This window comes from Parus major, chromosome 12 (genome assembly GCF_001522545.3).
Source record: "Parus major isolate Abel chromosome 12, Parus_major1.1, whole genome shotgun sequence".
In the NCBI taxonomy this organism is placed as follows: domain Eukaryota; kingdom Metazoa; phylum Chordata; class Aves; order Passeriformes; family Paridae; genus Parus; species Parus major.
The window spans coordinates 13,205,311-13,226,696 of NC_031781.1; the positions used below are offsets into that span (position 1 = coordinate 13,205,311).

At 52.3% G+C, this 21,386-nt stretch overlaps 2 protein-coding genes across 22 annotated transcripts in view; both read right to left on the reverse strand.

Annotated features, from left to right (window-relative positions):
* Positions 1-4,558: 4,558 nt before the first annotated feature.
* FEZF2 (FEZ family zinc finger 2) lies at positions 4,559-7,687 on the reverse strand. The gene is made up of 5 exons (XM_015640454.2): positions 7,203-7,687; positions 6,005-6,846; positions 5,778-5,912; positions 5,554-5,686; positions 4,559-5,127 (listed from the first exon to the last, which is right to left on the reverse strand). Exons 2-5 carry the CDS (start codon positions 6,788-6,790, stop codon positions 4,871-4,873), a joined length of 1,311 nt encoding a protein of 436 aa, XP_015495940.1. The 5' UTR covers positions 6,791-6,846; positions 7,203-7,687; the 3' UTR covers positions 4,559-4,870.
* A 10,522-nt stretch (positions 7,688-18,209) lies between these two features.
* CADPS (calcium dependent secretion activator) overlaps positions 18,210-21,386 on the reverse strand; it is a 205,842-nt gene continuing 202,665 nt past the window's right edge. For all 21 annotated transcript variants that reach the window (XM_033517383.1, XM_033517380.1, XM_033517378.1 and 18 more), the window contains 2 exons: positions 21,204-21,308; positions 18,210-19,526 (listed from right to left, as the gene is read on the reverse strand). In XM_033517383.1, coding sequence (XP_033373274.1) covers positions 19,347-19,526; positions 21,204-21,308 — 285 coding nt within the window. In that variant the 3' untranslated portion in view covers positions 18,210-19,346. The remainder of the gene's footprint in view (positions 19,527-21,203; positions 21,309-21,386) is intronic.

A 21,386-nucleotide genomic window follows, 5' to 3' on the forward strand; every position in this document is an offset into this window, starting at 1 on the left:
TTTTTTTTTTTTTTTTTTTTAATTTTTAATTGAGGGCACGTGTTGCCTGTGATTCAATCAATTAAGCAATTGCAGTAAATCAATGAGATAAATACAAATAACACCAGGCTACGGCTTTAGGCTAGGCAGGGTTAGCAATAAGAGTAGGCTAGTAAGAGTGGGTTTAAATGCTGGGACAGCATCACCTGGAGAATCAGGATGTGTGGTAGAAACCAGCTGGTAAGAGCATTTCCCCCTCCCCTTTAAGTGTCTTCACTAAGGTCCCGTGGTGATGGGTTGGTCAGCACAGCCCCGTACCTGTGAGAGGGCGGCTGAGGAGGATAGCAGCAAGGCGGGGGTGGAAGGGCGGCTGGTTGGGGTAAAGCTGGCCGCGGTGTGAGGTCTGCGTGCAGCAACCTTCAGGAGAGGAGAGCCATGGGGTGACCAGCAGGCAGTAACCCCACCAGGACCGCAGTCCAAGGGGTGGGTGCCTGCCCCTGCTGGTGGCCTCCTCTGCCTGCACAGCTCCAGGGTCTACCTGTCCCTTGTCATCCCATCTGCATATGGATCTCACAGGGTCTAAAGTAGCCGGGCAGGCAGCCGGGAGCCCTCGCTGTGGCCGCTGTCGGTGCCGGCTGAAGGGAGAGCCTCCTCTGAGAGCCGCCCTGCCGTGTTTTCCCCCGGGTGCAGGGACAGCTGCCTCTGCACCTTTGGTGTCCCCACAGGACTCGGCTGTGGATGGTAGTGCAGCCCCGGCTCTCTGGGGGTATCCAGGATACAAAATTGAAGGGGATAGAGGGGACCTGAGGAGAGAGGCAGGAGGTGTTAGGGGAGTGGGCAGGAGCCGCACCGTAAGAGCTGGGGAAGGAGCGCAAGGGCTGTCAGCAAGAGCCTAAAAGAACAGAAGTGCCCTGTCGCAGCCCTCGGAAGGTGAAACCCGTCCCTGGAGGGGACCCTCGTGGATGACACCCAGGGATGGGCTGGCATGGTCGAGGCCCAGCAGGCTCACTTAAAAATCATGCAAATACTTCCGTAAACCGGCTTAAAGCGGGAGAAGGACAAGTCCTGCGGGCACCTGGGCGTCCTGGGGGACACGGCGGTTTGGGAAAGGCATGCGTCAATTTAGCCCTGGTGTTGACTTAAGCGAAAGTGCTAAGCCATTCCTAAACCTAAGTCAATACAGACTTAAGCCAAAATTGTTATTAACGAGCTCTAATCTGATTTAAGAGCCTCCGAGCGAGCCGTGTCTATACGACGCGCGTTGCCTTGCGCTGCGCTCCGCGGTGCCCGGTGCCCCGGGGGGGGTCCCGCAGCCGGGGCAGCAGGAGGGGTCGGGCGAATGCAGCCTCCGGGAGAAGGATGGCGGGTTTCGGGGAGAGCCGGTCCGCCGTGATTTGGGCAGACTGGTGATCTCCCTCCGCGGGTTAACTTCTTAAAACTGTACCCAGGTCGCCTGGGACGATTCGGGTCTGTGCAAGCGCCTCCGGGCCGGGGCTGCCGGGCCCCCTGTGCCGTGCCCGCCCGGAGTGGGGGAGTGCCGAGCGCCAGGAGCTCCGCTCGCTCGGAGAGGGACATGCCAGTGCATTTCTTCCCCCGTCCCAATGGGGCAGTTGAGCCCTCCACTCCACCCCTCACTGGGGGCCTTTCTTTTCTTCCCCACCAGCTTTGAGCAGCGCTGTTTCAGATTGGCCTTTTTATGTTTGATATAAAGAATAGTTGTTGGCCAATTCCATCTTTTCATCGCTGCTCTCCAGGCCCGGGTCCAAGCGGCTTGTCAGATGCTCATTAACTCCCCCTTTGGCTCTTTCCAGTGTGTCTCCTAAGCTCATTGTGCCAAGAACTAGCGCTTCTTTCTCTTTACATGGCTCCCTTTCTCTGCTCCATCAGGGAGACAAATTACTTTCCAAAAGGGATCGCCAGGGATGGTTTAATGAGAATTTCTCCAGCGCTGGCCGTGGAAATCAATGTAGTTAACATTCGGTGCACTTAATTGGACTTTTCTCTTCTGCCTCCTTCAAAAAAACTCTGAAGCTATCCTGTTAATCTCTCATTTGTAATCAATTGTGTTGACTAAACAAAAGTCTAGGTCGTCCTTTCTTCCTGTCCCAGACAATCCTTTGTTGCCTCTAAATGCCTCATTCTTGAGTGCTCCTGGTCGTGTAGATGGGTCCGATTTTTGACAGTTCATTATTGCGCTTTTGTCCATTTAATCTCCCTCGCTGTGTTTTGCATGTGCATGCCTTAATGAGCTCCGTTGGCAATTAACATGTTTCTAGCAGCAAACTGGTTGCTCAGACGTTTGGAGAGCGGAGTGCAGGGAAAAGGGCAACGCAGCTGCCTGTAGGTTGGTCGCTTCCCGGTGCCCGGCGCGGTGCCGGGACGCACCTGGGAGCCGCCCGGTCCCGGGGAAGCGCCGGGCCGGGCCGGGCCGGGCGGGCCGAGGGGGAAGCACGGAGGCGCTGGCACGTCGCTCTCTGCGCAGAGGCACCTCTAACCCTCCCCCCGAGGCACCGGCACCGCTCAATCTGTTGTGTGCGCGGCTGCGGCGCCGGGAAAGGGGTTTTTGTGCGGGTTTTGTGTTATTGAGGCTTGCTGGCAAGAGTGCCGAAGTGTGAGCAGTCGTGGACAGCAGAAACATCTTGTGAGGGAGAAGATAATTGGAGTCTCTGGCGTGTGTGTGTCTGACAGAGCCGCCCCTCCCCCGCGATCTGCGGCTTGTGTGTGCCGGGATCCGGGCGAGAGCCGGGGGGGTCCGGGGCCGGCCGGCGGCGAGCGCGCTGCGCGGCCCCTTCCGAGAGCGGGGGGAAACCGGAGCCACAGCCGCTCCGGGGAGGGCTGCCCATCGCCCCCAGGAGGGGCCAGGTGACCAAGCCCACCAGCGGCGGCGGACACGGCACTTCAGGGTGCCCCGAAGATGCCCTTAGCCGTGGCGGGGATGCCGCCCTCCTCCCCAGACGGCTTCTGTAAACAACGCCGCTTTTTATAAAAATGCGATAAGAACGCACTTCCTTAATTCCCTTCCTGGGAGTGGGTTTCGCGATGCTCTTGCCCATCAGGAGAGCTGAGGAAACAGCCTGTGAGCTGTCTGTGGGGCCCGCAGTGGAGCCTGACTCCCGCTTTGGGCTCCCGGCTGGCAGCCCAGACCTCTTCCCGGCACCCGAGGTGCGGAGAAAGCGGCGCTTCCCCCGGACCTGGCAGCGGGACTGGCTCGGGACGCGCAAGCCCCGCTCCCGTCCTTCGGGAGCTCGTCCTGCCATGGCCTCCCCCGGCACAGTGTCCTCACGGAGAGAGGGGTCCCTCCCGCTTTCCCCGGCCCGTGGGTCGTCCCGCCCCGTCTGTCGCGGCGGCGGGAGAGCCCGGCTCGGCTCGGGGGTTGAGCCTCAGCCCCTTCACTTGCGGGACCGTTTCCTCCTGACAGGGCTTCCGGAGCGGTGACTTATCGGTGACGGGGTTTACATTATTTTTTTTTTTTTATTTTTTAATTTCCTTTTAATCTAAAACTCTGCCAATTTTTTTTTTTTTTTTGTAACAAATTCGGTCGTGATCTTTCCCCGCTGCCAGGATCTCTGGACATTCTTTTTCTCTCCTCAAACTGTCAAAACGCTATTTTAGACACTGGAAAATGCAAACCCCGAGAAACTCTAAAATCGCCCCGTCTCTACAGCGGGAGCGCGGGGCCCGGAGCCCCGGCCCCAGCCCCCAGCCCGCTCCTTGGAGAACGCGGAACATCGCAGCTTATTTAATAATGAATCCAGAAACCCGGAGCGAGGGGTCGGCTCCCGTTCCTGCGCTCGGCGGCGAGCTGTGCTCGTCCTCGCCTCCCTCTATTTAACCACTCAATTAAGCGGAGAAAGGTGAGCTCCCCATTACGCCGTCCCCAGGCATTTCGGTGCCTCTCTCGTTCCCCTCTTCATTGGCAAGCCCGGCCCGAGCAGCACGCACACGCCCGGCCTCCTCAATCTCCTTTCTCCGCTAGAATAATATTGTTCCTAACGACGTGGCCGGAATAGACACTTGCGTATTAAAAGTGAGGGAGGGGGGGAGATGAGAAGGGAATATTTAGTGTAATCCAAGTGCTTGATTATCCATATTCTGATCACAAAGAGTTTCTGAGGCCTGCTGGGAGTGATTAGATTAATGTAATGCGGTTTGAAGGGTCTGTGTTTTCTCTCTTAATTTGGGTCATTACTCGGAAAGCAAGCGTGAGATCATTTTATCTGCATGCAAGGAAAGATAGTCATTCAGGAGCGGTTTAAACACGCCGTAATGAACCGACCCCGAAAAGCGGCGCTGGGAAACTCCGAGCCGCCTTTCGCGCTGCCGGTCGGGGCCGTGCAGCCCCGCCGGGGGTCCTGCAAGGGCTCTGACCCCGTTCCGGGGGGCGGCAGCAGCCCTCTGAAGCCGCCCGGCTCCCTCCCGCCCTCATTTTGCTCCTCTGATGCTCGCGGCTCCCGGCGGGCCCCGAAGCGGCAGGGCCCGGCTCCCGCAAGCCGCGTTCACACGGGGGAGAGCGCCGTGCAGCCCGGTCCCCGCTCGGGCCGGGGCCCAGGTGGGAAATGAGACACCTGCGAAGGGCCGGTTTATTGTCCCATGATAGATATAGATATATTCCTCACTTATTCGAGCGTACATTTAAAATGGAGATTTACAGACACGTATAAAGAGCGCTGTCCTGGCGCCGGGCGGGGGGCGGCCAGCCCGGCCCATCCTGGCCCGCTCCGGCTGCGCAACGCGCCATTAAATAAGATTCCTCTTATATACAACTGCGGCTCGGGGTCGCTTGCTACCGGCGGCTGAGCTCGCTGGGAAAAGGACAGAGAAGCGAAGGCTGGTTTGGATAAATAGTGCTGGCCTGGTTGAGCAGGTCCGAGTGTGGCGGCGCGCCGGGCCCTTAGCTCTGCCCGCTGCGCCCAGGGTCCCGCGGCGGAGGAGCGCTGGAGACGCTGTCGTGCAACTTTCGGACGTGCTTCTTTAAATCAAAGTTTCTGCAAAATCCTTTCCCGCAAGTGACACACGTAAAGGGCTTCTTGTCATTGTGGGTGTGCATGTGGAAAGTCAAGTTATAGATCTGGTGGAAGGCTTTGTTGCAAATGGTGCACTTGTACTGCTTCTCTCCGCTGTGGGTCAGCTTGTGGTTCTTGTAGTTGCCTGCGAAAGAGGAAAAAGATGGAAAAGGGAGTTACCCGAGGGTGCCCGGGCCGCACGGTGCACAGGTAAGGGGGGCATTAGGAAGTGTTTCCACCCGCACCCTCGTCCCGCTTGTCAAACTCGGTCCTCGTCAGCGCGGAGCAGCGCGCAACTGGCATGGCACAAATGAGAGGCAGGGTCAACCCGGTGACCCGCGGCAAACGGAGGGCTCTGGATTAGGACCAAGGCCCGGCACCTTTCATTTAAAAAGCATTTAGGGGGAACCGTCAGCACTGCCCGGCGAGGCGGCCCAGCTTAGAGGGAAAGTAATTGGGAGCGGCGGCGGATCTGCCTGCGCCCCTCGCTTCCCCCAGCCGGGCAGGGCTCGCCGCGTTTAATCCCCGCTAATGATGGGCGAGGGCCCCGGCGCATCCCGGCTCAGCTCACCTTTCTGGTGGAAGCCCTTGCCGCAGAACTCGCAGACGAAGGGCTTGTAGCCGGCGTGGATGCGGATGTGGGTGTTGAGCGTGGAGCTCCTGTTGAACGCCTTTCCGCACTGGTTGCACTTGTGGGGTTTCTCCTGCACCGGGGTGCGAGAGGCCCGTCAGCGGGGGCTGCGCGGAGAGCAGGGGAGGCCGCCGCCTCCCGCAACCCGGCCGCCCCCCACCTACCTGGGTGTGGATGATTTTATGCCGGCACAGGGTGCTGGCCTGGCGGAAGCCCTTCCCGCAGACCTTGCAGACGAAAGGCCGGGCCCCCGTGTGCACCGGCATGTGGCGGGTGAGGTTGTAGTGCGCGTTGAACACCTGCGGGGAAGCGCCGGGAAGGCGAGGTCAGGCACGGCCCCGCCGCCGCCGCCGCCCCCGGTCCCCCCAGCCGATGCCGGCGCCCCCCTTACCTTGCCGCAGACCTCGCAGGTAAAGTTTTTGGGCTTGCCCTCCGCCGCCCCGCCGCCGCCGCCCCCCATCTTGGCGTGGCCCTTGGGGGGGCCGCCGCGCTCCGCCGCCGCCGCCTCCTTCATCACCTGGTCCAGGTGTCCCGGCAGCCGCTCCTTGTGGGCGAAGGGAGGCGGCGGCGGCAGCTTCTCGGCCGCCAGCCCCGCCAGCTTGGCGTTCTCCAGCAGGAAAAGCTTCTGGTGGGCCGAGAGCCCCCCCGGCGGCGGGGCGCCCAGCAGGCCGGCCGGGAAGAGCTGTCCGTGCAGGAGGTCGGCAGGGTGGTACGCGGCGTCCAGGTAGTTGAAGTAGTAGAGGGAGCGGGGGGCAGCCGGAACGGCCCCTGCCTGGTGGATGACCTGCGGCTTGATGAGCCGGCCGCTGGGCTGGCCCAGGGCGAGCTCTGCCTTGCAGCAGACGCCGCAGTTGGCTTTGCAGAGCCCCGCGCCGCCCCGCAGGCTGCTCTTCCACAGCTCCGAGTAGTTGAGAGTCTTGGAGGGCAGCTCGTAGCCCAGCGGCGGGATGGGGATCACGCAGGGCAGGGGCGAGCATAGGCTCAGCGGCTTCTTGCCTGGCTCCGGCCCCGGCCCGCCGTGCCGCTCCTCGAAGGCCGGCTTGGGCTCCGACGTCTTTGCCATGATCCGCTCGATGGAGAAGGCCAGGGTCTTGGAGGGGTTAGCGGTGGCGGCTCTGCCGTCGTGCCGGGGGCAGGAGGAAGGCATGACCGTCTCCAGCGACCCCGGGCTCGCCATGTCGCTCCGCCGTGCGGGAACTTGGTGTGAGCAGCGACTCGCTCCCGCTCTCGGCTCTGCATTCCAGAAAAGCCAGGAGACAAATCAATTTAATAAGCACCTTGTTCTCCCCCCACCCCACCCCCCACCGGCACCCCCTCCCTATTTACATTCAAATGAACATATTCAAGAACAATGGCACGTAGGGTACCAGATTACTGCTCATTAAGCGGAACACGCTAAAGTAACATGCAAGCTAGACCTTGTTAGTATTAAAAAAAAAAAAAAAAAAAAAAAAGGAAAGAAAAAGAAAAACCTCCCCCAGCCCAATGCCACCCAGCCGAGCCCCACCGATGGCCACGGTCCGGGAAATGCGGGAGCAGGGGCGGGGGGCACAGCGAGGGGCGGCGGGGCTCGCCTTGGGACCACTTACCTTTGCCCAGCGCCGGCGAGACTCATCCAAGCAGCGCAGTGTGGCCACAGTCACATTTTGATAGCAAACAACTTCCTGAGCGTCAGATCACGGTCTCGAACATTTAAAGCTGACATCATATGAAGTCACTTTGAGCAGAATGACATGGGGATGCCACCATGGATCTTCCCCAAGCCGAGGCGCCGGGCTGGAGCGCGGTGGGTTGGGGCAGAGAGAGGAAGACGAGCCCCCCCTCTCCACGCACAATTTCCTTCCAGTTTAAGACGCACAAATCGCTCGTGTGCGAGCTGGGTTTTTCCTCTCTCTCTCCCTTCTTAAAAAGCAACTTGCAAAGCAGAGGAATCGTTTTGCATGTGGCAAATTAGAAGGCAAGTGCGATTCACAAGTTGGGTGGAAAAGAGTGCTCCAGTTCTTGCTGGGGTTAGAAGAGCCACTCCGAATGAGCGTGAGGATTTTTTTTCTTCTTCCTTTTTTTTTTTTTTTTAAGAAGGGGGAGAATGATTTTTTTTTTTTTTCCAAAGCAACTACCACGCAACCATGCTCGAGTTATTTTGGCAACCCATCTGCAATCAGCTCCGTTGCAACCGAGCTGGAAGATAATTAATAAATTGTCACTTATCTGCGAGCCTCTCCAGCATGTATAAATTAATAGCCAACCCATTAATTAGGACAGTGTATTAATGTTAATTAAACTAAGTTTAATTCCAGCCCTCTCCCCTCTCAGGGTAGCTGGTGATTAGCCTTAAATAAATGCGGAGGGAGTCGTGTCCAGGACTCGAGTTCGCTGCTTTAAAAAAATAAAAATAATAATAATAATAAAACGACCAGTGTTCAGCGAAGGGAAGTTCTGCAAGTTGTCACCCCCTAAAGGTGCCCGCTGCCCCGGGGGGCACCCGGAGACTCTCCCTTGCCCTTGTAGCCCTTGTTCACCCCCCTCCCCAGCACTTTCTTCTTCCCCCTTTCCCCCCCGCCCCCCCCCCAAATAGGCGACGCTACATTATAGCGCCTGGATGCCGGGGTTTCTTTCCTTCCTCTCTCCAATTAAAACGCCGTGATGCGGGAGGGGAGGATTTGCAGAAACCTCAGATGCGAGGACGCGGTAATTGAGAGAGTCCCGCGTCCACCTGTTTGGGGGGGCGGCTGCAGGGCAGCACCCCCCGGGCTCTGATTAGCCGCCCCGTCCCTCGCCGGGGCTATTCAGCCGAACCAATTTTCCCCCGGCGATTCAGGGCGCTCAATTCTCTTTCACTTGTAGCCACTATAGCGCTGCGTGGAACCTGGTTTTGTGTGTTTCTAAAATAAAGGGGAGGATTATCCGGGGGAGAGGGGGGGAGCGAAGGGTTTAGATTGAGCTTGGCCAGAGGTAAAGCAAGCAATGAAAAGGCCCCTATATATATATATATTTTCCCCCCCACCCTCGCGAGTCTAAGAAAGTTTAGAGGAATTCGGGGGTTTTGTGCGGCGCTGACAAAGCCGCGCCTCCTCTCCCCGCCGGGACAGCTCGCCGGCGGCTGTTTGCAGACAGGCTTTTTCACCTGCGAACCACAACACGCTCCAGAAACAAACTTTAAAAGCGGCGGCCGTCCCGGGCTGCCTGCGGGCGGAGGGGAGAGCCCAGCCCCGGGGGGACACCCCGCCTGGAGCATCAGGTGTTGGCGTCCGCCCAGCCCTGCCCGCCCGGATCTGACGGGTCAGCGTGCAAGGGAGCGACGGAACCGTCCCGCTTCTGGGGGAGAGGCTGGGACGGGACGGCGGAGACCCGCAGGAGCCGTGCCCGGTATCTGGGCTGAGGGAGAGCCCGGCTGAGCCCCGGGGAGGCGTGCCGCCCTTGAGCCTCACTGCCCGCCCAGCCCGCGCCTCCTCCGGGCAGCGGGAGCGGGCAGGCGGCGGCTGCGCTGGGCTGGACTCTGCTCACTCCCGGGGCTCTCCGGCTTTAGCGAAGTATTTAATTAGCCTCCACAAACTTCTTTTCCTCGCCTGCAGATTATACTGAGTGGAGGGTTGGGAACTATTTTACACCTTGCCACTCACATGTTAATTAATCTCTATCTAACCCTAATTGCAGTTTATTCAAGCACCGCTCAAACAGCTCACCCACACAATAAACACTGGGGCTGCTTTTATCCATATTACTCCCCGCTCACACGTTGAGTAATTAACTCCAGTACCAACTAATAGTGCAAACAAATATTTTCTGTAAACGAGATGATTTCGGGCAGGATAAAAGAAGGGCTGCGGAGCCGGGACCGGGAGCTCGCTGCCAGCTTCCCCGAGCCGCCCTCGTCCTTGCCGGGGTGTTTGCTGAACCGGGTCTCTCCCTCTTTCCCTCCCTCCCCGGCCAAGGGACGGCTGGCGGCTCGCTGCTGCGCACCCACCGCCCTGCTCGGAGCAGCGGGTCCCGCAGGCCTCGGGGCTGCTGGGGGCGAGGAGAGGCGGGGGAGCCCTTGCGGAGCCCCGGGGCTGTCTCCTTCCCGCAGTCCGGAGAAGCTCCCGTGCATCCCCAGGCCGGGTACCGGCTCGGGCCGTGCCGCTGCCTCCCGGCCGGCTCGAAACCGGGTACCGCACGCCTTACGCATCAGGGCGTTGAGATCCCAGCTAAGACCCCGCAATCAGAGCTCAGTATTTTAATTGAAATTGCAGGTTTAGGCACAGCTGGAGGCCGTCTCTATCGATTCGACTTCTGCTGTTCCGGCGAGCATATTACAACTGACTGACTTTGAGACAGCTGCCCCAGCCCCGCCGCCTGCCCAGCACCGAGCCCGAGCCCCTCTGCTCGGGGAGTGCCAGGCGGGAGGGCTGGCTCTGGGGGGGCCGAGCGGCCCAGCCCGACTTTGGGAGGCAGGAGCGTCTGCACGTCGGGCGCGCAGCGGGCTCCCGGCTCGGCCCCGCGTTCCGCCTCTCCCGAGGAGGCAGTTCTCCCGTGGGCTTCTAATCCTTCACCCCCGACATTTGGAGGGAGAAATGGTTTGCGGATTTTTCCCAAGAAGGCGCACGCCGCAAAGACGCTCCCATTGCGGACGCGATCGCTTCTGTGGTTATGTTTACGCCGCTGTCTCCCCAGAAAAACGAGTGCGGTGCCCAGGCGGGCCGGGCCGGCCCCGTGCGGGACACGCCGAGTCACCCGGGGCTTCTCCAGCACCCGCTCCCCTTGGGGGTCCCGTACGCGCCCTGCAGCCCCAGCCCCAAATGCTCCCCGGCCGCTGACATCGAAAACCGGCGGGGGTTCCCCTTCCGCTCCTCCACAGCCAGAGCCGCCTGCTGAGGGGCTCCCGGGGACCCGTCCTGGCTGGGTCCCGGGCGGGGGCAGCGCTGGGCCCCGCGGGCTCGGCCCGGCTCCCCGCGTCCGCCGGGCCGCCTCCGCCCAGGCAGTCGGCACTGGGCATTTCTGGTCCACTGGAAGATAACTTAGGATCCTCCTAGTTATTTAACTTGGCAGCTGCTTAAACTCCGCAGTGGAAGCTGCCGAAAGTTATTAGCATTATGCTTCAGTCTCCCCGAAATGGTGGCTTTGATTTCCATGCTGCTTTGCTTTTTATAGGTATTTTTCTAAATACTTTTTTTTTTACCAATTCTTTTCCTTATTATTTTTTAATGGAAGGTGATGGACTGCCGGGTGAGCCACCGGCCCAGGCAATTAGGATGGGGCTGTCTTTGTGAGCCAGGGTGGGGGATCAGCTTTTCCCGTGGCTTTGTAGCTTTGTGCAAAGGTGCGCTGGAGGGGCCCAGAGCTGGGCTGGGAGGAGGGCTGGGCTGCGGTGCTGCCCGGCCCTGGCCCCACCGTGCTGGATCTGGGTCTGTCTCCGTGCAAGGCAGCAATTTCGACCTCGACGGGCCAGCCCAGGGATGCTCCCAAGGTGTTTGTCCACAACTCAGTTTGCAGTGGTCAGAGACAGACACTGTTTGGACAAATTAATGAGCAATGAACGGAGAAGTCAGGATAGCAAAGTTTGGGGTGGAGGTGAAGCGAGGGTCGTTACCCATGTGAATCTTTCCGGTTACTCCTTTGAAACCTCAATACTTTGTCCAACGGGAGCAGTAGCCCTGCAGTCCTGTGTGCCTCAGTCCCCACGGGCTGTCCACCTCATCCTGCAGGGCCCAAAGCATTGGTGGGGTGACCCTGCTGCCCTGTCACCCAATGGACACTGCCACACTGGGGCAGGGATAGTGCCTGGCAAAAACACCTTGGAGGCAGCAGTGGCTTTGAGACCCTCCAGAGTATTTTTTTCATCCCTTTTATTGAGCTATGTACGTTACTGCCTATCTATAGGCAGATAATTCTATTTTATATTTTTAGATTTTTTTTATTTTTATTGGGGAGCTTAGTTTTTGGAGCACTGTACAGGTCCCAGAGAATGTGTGGTTAGTGGGAATTTAGAAGCTAACTGGCTCAGAGTCCTTGCATGGCTATCCTGGTCTATATTGTCAGGGATGGCAGGAGTAACATCGACATTTTCAACCTGAATCCAATTTTAAAAGCTGGTATCTGACCTGCTTCTAAAACTGTTTGAAATCTAGTCCCACTGCAAAGCAACCGGCAGGGCACCGTGGCAGGAGCTGCACAGAGTGCCTCGATGGCAATCAAATGGGCTTATGTAATTCTAAAAATGGCAACTCCTTACTTGCCACATCTCTTTCTGTCTGTGCGGAGAGTCCTGCAGAGCTGCCAAACAGAAGCAATTGAATGAACTCTTTTCCCGGCTCATTCCTCCTTCCGCAGCTCGGAGAAAGTGAGCCAGAGCCTATTCTAGTTTGCCTGTCAACAGGAATGGTAACTAACGGCTCGATCCCAGCCAGGCTTTATGCCCCAAAAACGCTGCCTGCCTGCCTGTGAGGAGCAGAGAGAGACATCATGAGGGAAATCTAGTTCCTGGTGCGAGACTGGTCTAGCCCAGGAGGCAGGTGAGGAGTCGTTGGAATCCACACCATGTCCAAAGCCAACCTGTCCAGTAATCCAAGGAAGAAATTGTTGAAAGGGTGAGCTGCTATTCTCCATCTTTATTGTCAGAAATAGTCATCCTTCGCATTGCAGTAATGGAGCAATGCTGCGTTTCATTTCTGAACACTGAAACTGAAAGATGTTCCTTCCTAATGTTTTGAAATGTTGTACTTTTTTTTTTGAAAGAGTGGGAGCTTTTAAGTTTTTCTGGGTTTGTAGGGGTTTTTTCCCCTTATTTTCTATTTAGGAGAAAAGGTGGGAGGAAGTAGAGAAGGAGAATATAATGGGGGGATGGCCTTGTTCTCACTTTCCTACTGAAAACGTTTCAGGAAAAGGAACAAAAAACAGTGAAAATGGGTAGAAGCCCACTTCAGTTTCATGTTCCTATTCCTTCCCTTTTTTTGCTTGAAAGAAGGAAGGCCAAAAAAGTAAGTGGGACAAACTCCACGTGTTTTGAATTATTCTTCCCTTAATGAGATAGAAAAACATCTCATTTTCAAAATTACTTGCTTTTTCAAAGAAGAAAACCAAATAGAGAAATAATCTTTCCAAAATCAATCTTTCCACTGTCATTTTGCCACTCATACTCATTCAGTATTGTCCAGTCTTTCTGGCTATGCCACGTGAGGTTGTTTGAGATTTGTATTTGCCATTGTTTGAACTGTTGTCACAGGTGTCCCCATCTGCTGCAGAGCTGGACTCCACGGGCTGCAGGGTGTGGAGGTGGCAGTGGATGGCATCACCTTGTCCCCTTTCTCTGGGGTGTGTGGGACTGGCTGGAGTGCAGCATCCCCGTCCCTCATGGTGGCTAAGTCAGAGAGAGCTTGGCAAGACTCCCAGATTGACAAGTGAAAGTGCTGCTGTGCTGCTTGGGCGCAAGAAATGGGTTGATTTCATCCCAGAAGACGTGATCTAGAAAAACCACAAAAAATTCCCCCAATAATGAGAGCCCAAACTAAAAATCCAGACGTCTTACTGGAGGAAAAAACTTCAATGCACAACCCAAGTATTTGCTGAATGTTCAAGACCACCCACAAATTATGTAAAAATAGATGATAATTTATTTATTTGATTTAATTATGAGCCTAGATTGTGATTTTGGGGTGGGGCTGGAGATAGTGATATGGAAAAAACAGTTGTGAGAAAAGCCCAGGCAAGTCATCAGCCCTGGGGCACAGAGGAGCTGCCTCAGCTCTTCCTCACAAAACACAGAGCACTGCAGAACCCACTGAGAGCTCTGAGACTTCTTGCTGTGGAGGACCTCACCAGGGTAAGTGTTTCTCCTGGGGAGCTCTAGACCTTTGGTCCCACAGTCCATGGATGAGGCTGGTGTTCCATGGCCATGGCCACTTTGTGCTGGAGGGGCTGGCTCATCAATTCCTGCTTATACACCAAGCACATGATCAAGGATGGATCTGTCATGGGGAGCATCAGCTGCCCCTGGTGGGTCATCCTTCCCATCCCCATTGGGCTGTGCTACTCCCAGAACTGCTGAGCATGGAGATGTTCCTGTCCCTGACATGAGGGTCTGGATGGGCTTGGAGGCTGCCACATGCTCTGCCTCTGATGTAAAACCAAACCCACCATCTTTGCCTGTTTAGCTGGATAGAAAAATACCTTCCCTGTTATCAGAGTTCATCACCATGTTCACTACCAGTCTTTGAGTTATTTATCTCCTCCTACCTCCTTTCCAGTGCGTGCTTCTCCTCTCCAGCTGACAGCCTGGGACAGCCCCGACATCAGCTGCTTGTGGAGCTCTCTGTGCAGAAAGCCAGTCCTAAACAGTGTGGCCTTTGCTCCCCCCAGCTGTCATATTCTCTGGGATCTGCAACAAGTCCTGATTTTACAGACCCCATCTTGACAGTCCCCAATCTGATCTGACCACCTGGTTTGTTTTTGAATCGAGCACTTGAGTCATAACATTTCTGTTTATTTCAACAACTGTATTCCTTGCATAGGAAATGAGCCAAGATGGTCTAAGGCAGGGATAGTGAAGCATGTCATGGTTGTAATTGCTTTTGCTCTCCCAAGATAAAATTTTACAGTATAATCAAAACCTTATTTTTGTAGCACTGGACTCTGTTATTGACTTAATCTTCTTAAGTGCTCCTATTATTCCAGTGATTTCATCGTTGTATGTTGATTTTAATCTTTTGATCTCCATATTAGCTACTGCCTGCAACTAATTTGTTGCTCAGTGTTTTTCTTTGTTTTGACCTGTGAGGCATTTTCCTCATGGCACACAACTCTGCTGGCAGATTGCATATAATCTCTGCACTTTTTTTCTCCCATATTTTGCATAGTTACAACAAATGCGGATTTACGACTTGAAATGGAATATGTATCTTTTAGAAAGGCTGAGGAAAATATCACTTCAGGTTTTGCTTGAAAGCCTGAAAGTGTTTGATTAAAGGAAATATCATGGAATACAGCTCACCAGAGAGAGGTGTCACACAGGCTTTTTTTAGTCCAGCAAGTTCATGATGGGTGAAAACTGCAGCAATTATATGCAGTTGGGATCGAAGAGTTCTGAAAGTGCTAGACCTAAGATGCAGAGGACTGGGTTTTGTGAATGGCTCAAAGGTCTCTCCTAGCTGAGCTTGGTTTGATACAACAGTGGCTTTGTTAAATCCTGGCAACATGGAGTGGGTTTTTGAACAAATAGTGGTGATGGAAGCGCAGAGTTGTGAACTTCACAGCCAAAGTGCAGAGGTTGACATGCTCAGCTCAGCTGCATTTTGGTTGGCCCTTAGCAGCTTTTCCCCTTGGTAGCTGATGGTTTAACCTGTGCTGATTTATCATGTGCTTTGTTTGCATTAGCTTTTTTCTTTTAAAGCTTAGAGAAATAATTTTTGCCTTAGGTTTGCTGTGACTTTTTAAAAAAGAACACAGCCTGAACGTTGGCAAAATCATCTTTGCTTTATTGCGTGCCTGTTTATGCTTCTGAACACAAATTGTCTTCTAATATTTTTGACGTTTTGGTCACTAGAAAGGCAGAAAAGCAATTTCTAAGATGCCTATGGGCCAGAAGACATGCATTACAGCAGAGGGGAAAGAATCTGTTAGTTGGTGAAATATAAAACAAATTGGATGAACAGCTGCTGACACTTGTCAGTCAAATAGTTGATAGCATTTTCAGTGTCCATGCCACATGCTTTAAGTAAGTCTGTCAAAAAAAGGATATTTTCGCTGGACTTCCCTGTAAATATGAGAGAAGTTTTGGCCTGATCTATCATTTAAAATTTTGCTGGCAGAAGAATGAAATTCTCCTCTTTTCCCAAAACTGACTGACATAACTGTACAGGCAGATTCTTCATCTAGGTGTGGTTGTACTGGCAGAAAGTCCTTTGACTGTGGGAGCTTGTTCCATCACAGCAATGGGCTGAAGTGAGCCAGCAGCAGATCTTTGCATTCCTCAGGCACCTTGGCCAGTGCTCTCATCTATCCACAAGCTCTTTTGGGTGCTGCCCAAGGTGTTGCTTTGCTCTGCAGGAGCTGAGCCCTATCCAGACTGCAGTCTGTGGCCAGGGGGGATTTCAACCCAGACTGGTATTTTTCAGGCAAAACTAAACCATACTGGATTTGACATTTCTGCAGGATTGACCCAAGGTGGCTCTTCCCACTCCTGGTACCACAGTGCAGAACCCATTTAGGAGAGGCTTGGGCTGCCAGCACCCCCCATGTCACATGCAGGGTTAAAGGCAGAGGGGATCAGGGTGCACTGCACTCCTTTGCTCAGCCACAAGCTGCAGGCTGTGGAGTGGGAGGTTAAATCCTGCTTTGCAGCAACGCTGTATGCTAGATCTCTCTGCTTACACTGAAGTACATAACCTTGAAGCTCATCTTTTGGGTCCAAATGCCTTAAAAATAGTGAGCCTTGCTCTGTGGTCAAACCTCAGGGCTGTGGAATTTCCGGGGTGCTTTTTTGGGGTTTGAGAACACAAAAAGCTGTCACAGGCCATAGGGTCACTGCTCATGACAGAGGCACTCACTCGAGGGTGTCCAACCACTGCTGTCTCAGGGAGGCACCGCCGTGCGTTAGCAACGCTCAGCCAAGGAGCATCTCCTGAAGGCTGCACCCACACTCTCTCATTCAAAAAACTGAGCAGGGCTCACTATTTTGAAAGGTGGCAGGTGGAAGTGGGCTGTGTTTTTACCCAATAAATATTTTGTGTTTAAAAAAAAAAAAAGGGAGACATTTCCAGAGCAGAATCAAGCTGTTTCTCCAGCTCTGCTCTGCCTGACTGCCAGCAGAGCTATAAATTTCTATGTCCTTCAGTGCTCTTTGCTACCAGCCTGGTGACCACCTCAGCAAGGCTTTCCTAGGACTTCCTCTTGGAGCTGCTGTCCTTCACATAAATATTTGTCACAGCTGAGGGAGAGGATAAAGAGGGCATGAACACACATGTGCAGCAGTATGTGTGTGGGTCTCAAGTGGGTCTCAGCCCTCTGGAAAGAAAGGACCAGGTGGTGCTTGCAGTTTGTTCTTTGCCTTATATCTTGTGAGACTTGCTTTGCCAGGGAAGTCCTGGGAGGACTTCAGGGTGGGATTGAAGGCACCAAGCATAATGAGGTCAAGGAATAAATATTTTTGTGCGCATGCCAGTGACAGACCTGCAGAGGCATCTCAACTGGTTTTGATAGACTGAGTGTGACTTGAACACTCAACTACTACCCCTCAGTTCCTCTGAGGACTCAGGGCCAAGTAGCTGCACATATGAAGGGTGGGTAAGAAGAGGGAAAAGCTTCCTGTGTCAGTGGTCACAAAGCCATATTCCTGCCTAAGTCCTCAGAAGCAGCTTTTTCTGGCAATGTGCTTCCCTCTACCAGCAGCATAGAGCAAGTCAAAAATCAACTCTCCTGGGCTACAGTTAAGGTTCAAAATTCATTATCCTGGTGCATCAGATGACTTCTCAACATGTAAATGGTGCTAAATGTGTGCATCCACCACCCACTCCTAAAGGGAAGCCCCTGCTAATGCCCCTGTTCCAAGGGGGGTGGTGTTCCCAGGACACCTGGGAAAGGTGGATGCTGAATGTGTAGAGTGTGGCCAGCCAGGTGGGACTGCACAGCACCCCCACAGCAGATGCTAAACTCTGACACAGAGGGAAGGGACCCAAAAATCCAGCACTGCAGGTGAATATGCTCCAGGCTCCATAATCCAGCCCAGTCTGGGACTCAACACCCCCTTCACAGGCAGTTCCAGAGGTCCCAATCTCCTCCCATATGTCCAGGGTGGGTCTTATGTCTTTTGGGCTCTGGAAGATGGTTTAGTTTAATAGTTCATTATGTCAGGAGGGCTCATCTAGGTAGGATGTTTTTCCATTTGCCCATCTATTTGTGAGGGGTGAACATTTGTCCTGGTTCCCCGGCTGGCAGCAGGTTGTTGTGTTTGGGGTTAAAGCACATCAGTTCTTCTGCTCTCCCAAATGACTGAGACCTGGGCTACAGGAATCAGTTCTGGTGTGGATTGACTGATAGGAGGGAGGGACTGCAAAACCTCTCAGAAATCTCTGAGCCTAACAGAGAATCACAGAATGGATTGGTGTGGAAAAGACCTTAAAGATGATCTAGTTCCAATCCCCTGCCATGGGCAGAGACACCTTCCACTACACCAGGCTGCTCAGAGCCCCTGACATTGAACATTTTCAGGGATGGGGTATCCATGACCTCTCTGGGCAGCCAGTTCAAATGTGCTTCCATTAAACATGTTTTCCATCAAACCAGACTTTTATTTAATTTCAGCTTGGGGTTTGTCTCTGCCCTGTGTGTCTAAGTGGTGCTGCAGTTGGCTGCTTTGGGAGAAGTTAAAGAACAGACTGAGGCCTTTTGAAGGGAGGTGTTGGGTTAAGCTGATGGCCATATAAAAACAGGGGCTGAACCAGAGCAGACGTCATTTAGATGTTGAGGGACAAATCACAGGACACAGAGTGCAGGTAACAGTGGAAACAGCTGTGGCAGTCATAGCAGAAATGCCCTTGTACCTGGGGAACAGACAGTGTGCTCCCAGTCCTGACCTGGGGAGCGAATCAGGAAACCATCTTCTTAATTAATAAACTAAAGAACACCCATGAGAAAAGAAAATGCCTTTATTCTGTGAGGTTGGGGCTCTTACATCTCAGCTTGGTTTGGTTTTTTTTCTAAGGCAGACATAAAAAGACTCCATAATTTATTATTAGGACATCTGAATAGTTATTTATTGAGAAGCCACAGTTCTCACACTTTTACAACTGTCGGCTTGTATAAGGCAAAAAAAGCAAGATGGATCACTATTTTACACAGAAAGTAAAAGCTCTGGAGAAGGAACTGATGGACATGCAGTTACTGGTCAAAATGCAATGTACATGACATATATAAAAACCATTGTGAAACAGAGGAATTGTAAATTATGGTTACAATCTACTGAAATAAATATTCAATATATTATTATAAACACATTTGTAGAGTCTAAGATTGTAATTAAAGTTGTCTTTGTACATACACGGTTATTTGAAATTTAAACAAAAATGTAACATTTAGAGGAGCAAACGTCAACATAAAACAACTGCTTTGGACTTGTAATGTGGCATGATATATCCATAATGATAGGATTAATCTGGTGTGGCAATTAGAATGACTAATCCTTTGGGATGTAGTCTCTATGGAGTTAACTGCATATTGAAGGGAAGAGCCTGGTACATTAACAAGGATGCAGAATGATTCAAACGGCTGTCTGGGTTTGTTTGTTTTCTGGTTTTTAAATGAACAGAGAGAGAACAAAAAAATCATTTGTAATTGCCTGGTTTTTCTTTTAAAAACAAAGCTGTTTTTTTAATTAATTTTAAGCACTTGGCATCCACAGAAGAGAAAGAAATGAAAGGACTCGAGTCACTCATCTTCACAACAATTTACCATCAATGTATATACAGTACATTAATGAAGCATTGTTTAAACTTTAATAACAGGGACACACCTAGGATGTTTTCTATGTAGTTTTTCCATTAACAGTATTAAACAATGGTGCTCCATATTGCTTATGAACATATAGATATGAAATTAGGAAACTGATGAATCAAAGAGAGGTGCTAATCTTATTACCACACAGCTAACATGGCATTTGTATTGGTAAACTTCTCATGGGCATTTAGAGCTGACATAAAAATTCCTAATGTGGCTAACTGAGTTAAAGACGAGGTACATGCACGGATACCAGGCGACCCCCAGCTTCCCTAGTCATCCTCTTCATCCTCCTCATCACTGTCCTTCATGGTGATTCCCTGGAGCCCCCCGCCCTCACTGACCGACGCCGTGGCCTCCTCTACCGTCAGCCGGTTCCGGATGGTCTCGTAGGTTTTGCTGTTCAGGGTGGAGTCCAGCACGCCTTGCAATCGGAAATCTCGGTACGTTTTCTAGAGCAGAGACAGAGAGAGCTCAGGGCCAACACCAGCTCCTCTGCAGGAGCCCACCTGTGGGGCCACTAATGGCACAGGCTGGGAAATCCAGCCCTGGGGACATTTTGCATCACCTGGGAAGCACAGAGGCCACAGGGACATCCCTGCTGGCCACCACTCTGGCGTGGCAGAGCTCCCTTTAGGGCGCCTTGGGCAACAAATTACAGCTCTGTGACCCCAGCCTTGCCTTTGTGGGCCAGGCTGGGCAGCTTCAAAGCAGCTCAGGGGAGCTTTGGGTAGGGTGGGCTGGTGTCTAAAAAGACATCAAAGCAATAAAAGGGCTCTGATCCAACTAACTTCCCTTGCTCCTGGATGTGTTCATCCTGCCTCTAATGTCAGTTATTTCTCTTCAAGCAGCAGGATGCTTATCCCCACTACCCACAGACACGATTACACATTCCTGGAATGCTCCATATTAAACAATCCTACCTACAGTATAGGGATTAAATAAACTAAGTCCAGGATACTGGACAAAATTACTGATATGTAAATATAAGCATGGGGCACATGTTTCTTAAATCTCCCTTTCTTCACCTCAATCTGAAATTGTATTTCCATCGTTCTCATACTTCCCTTGATATTACAATTAACATCTCTTATTTGAATTTATGTTTAAAAACTTCTCAACTCTGTGAGATAAAACTCTGGTCTCGTTGTTCATTTAATTCTGCTCTGTGCTCTGCATAGAAACTATTTACTGTTCTGCTATTTCAGAAAGTCCTTGGGTTTGTTATAGCTGCTTCTGAATGTAATATTGGTATAAATAAAGCACAAGGAAAAAAGCTTTCCTCAGCTAGCTGACAAGCAGGAATAATCTGTCTGTGCCTGTTGTTTTCAGTTATGAAAAGCACATTTAATGCATTTCAGTTTTAATTTATTCATGCCTTCAATGTGTTCACTGCACACAAGACCATAAACATTATAAAATACGAGACCAAAAAGCATTAGATAGAACCTAAAATGATCAAAAATATATTTACCCCCTTCTGTGATCTTATTATTTCATGTAAACCACTGTGATTTCACACTGAAATAATTATCATTAGTCCAAGGCACGCACACACACACATATACACATACACGTGCACTTAAGGAAAAAAATGCTACTTTCAGGGTATGTTATCTCACCTTTGTGATCTCTTAGAGCTGATTATATACACCCATTGTAAAAGAAACAACTTCAATTAACTATGAGAACAACCTCATTTGCATTCTGACAATAATCACAACCCATAGCTGGGCTTAAATGTTTCTAGCAAAACAGCATTAAAAACTTTTGGGTGGATTTAACCCATTTTAACACCAGAGATCACTGGTGGTTTTTTCCACAAAAAGGCTTATTTTGGTGCACTTACTGTACAAGTAAGGTCAAATAGCAAGAGAGTTTGATTTTTGTTTTTAATGCAAGGAGTTACTTTGTTCTTATTTGCACACCTGTATTTTACATCCCTGTGCATTTAAAGCTCCTGTCTATCCAGTGCTACCTGCCATAGACACAGCTATCTTCATTCTTGTAAAGAATTTTAACAAATCCTTAATTTACCTGCCGGTGACAGTTTGCCTAAAGCAGGTGCCACACAGCTGCAGGCACACAGACACGACAGCGAGGGGCCGTGGCACACTCTGGGTGCTCACCTTTACTATCCTAATGAGAGTTTTCAGTTGGTAGATGTGGAGCTGCAGGTCCATGCGGTCTGTCAGCCAGGTGCACACGACACTCATGGAGCTGGTGTACCATTGCTGCAAGAGAGACACGACTTCTCCAGCACCCACTGACACCTGTGCCCCCAGCACCCCCCACACCCACCTCTGCCACCT

Coding starts and splice junctions, on each gene's coding strand:
- FEZF2 (XM_015640454.2), bottom strand. CDS start 6,790: ATGGCGAGCCCGGGGTCGCTGGAGACGGTCATGCCTTCCTCCTGCCCC. Junction 5,913..6,004: donor CCTGCGAGGTCTGCGGCAAG/GTAAGGGGGGCG, acceptor GCTTCCCCGCAG/GTGTTCAACGCGCACTACAA. Junction 5,687..5,777: donor ATAAAATCATCCACACCCAG/GTAGGTGGGGGG, acceptor ACCCCGGTGCAG/GAGAAACCCCACAAGTGCAA.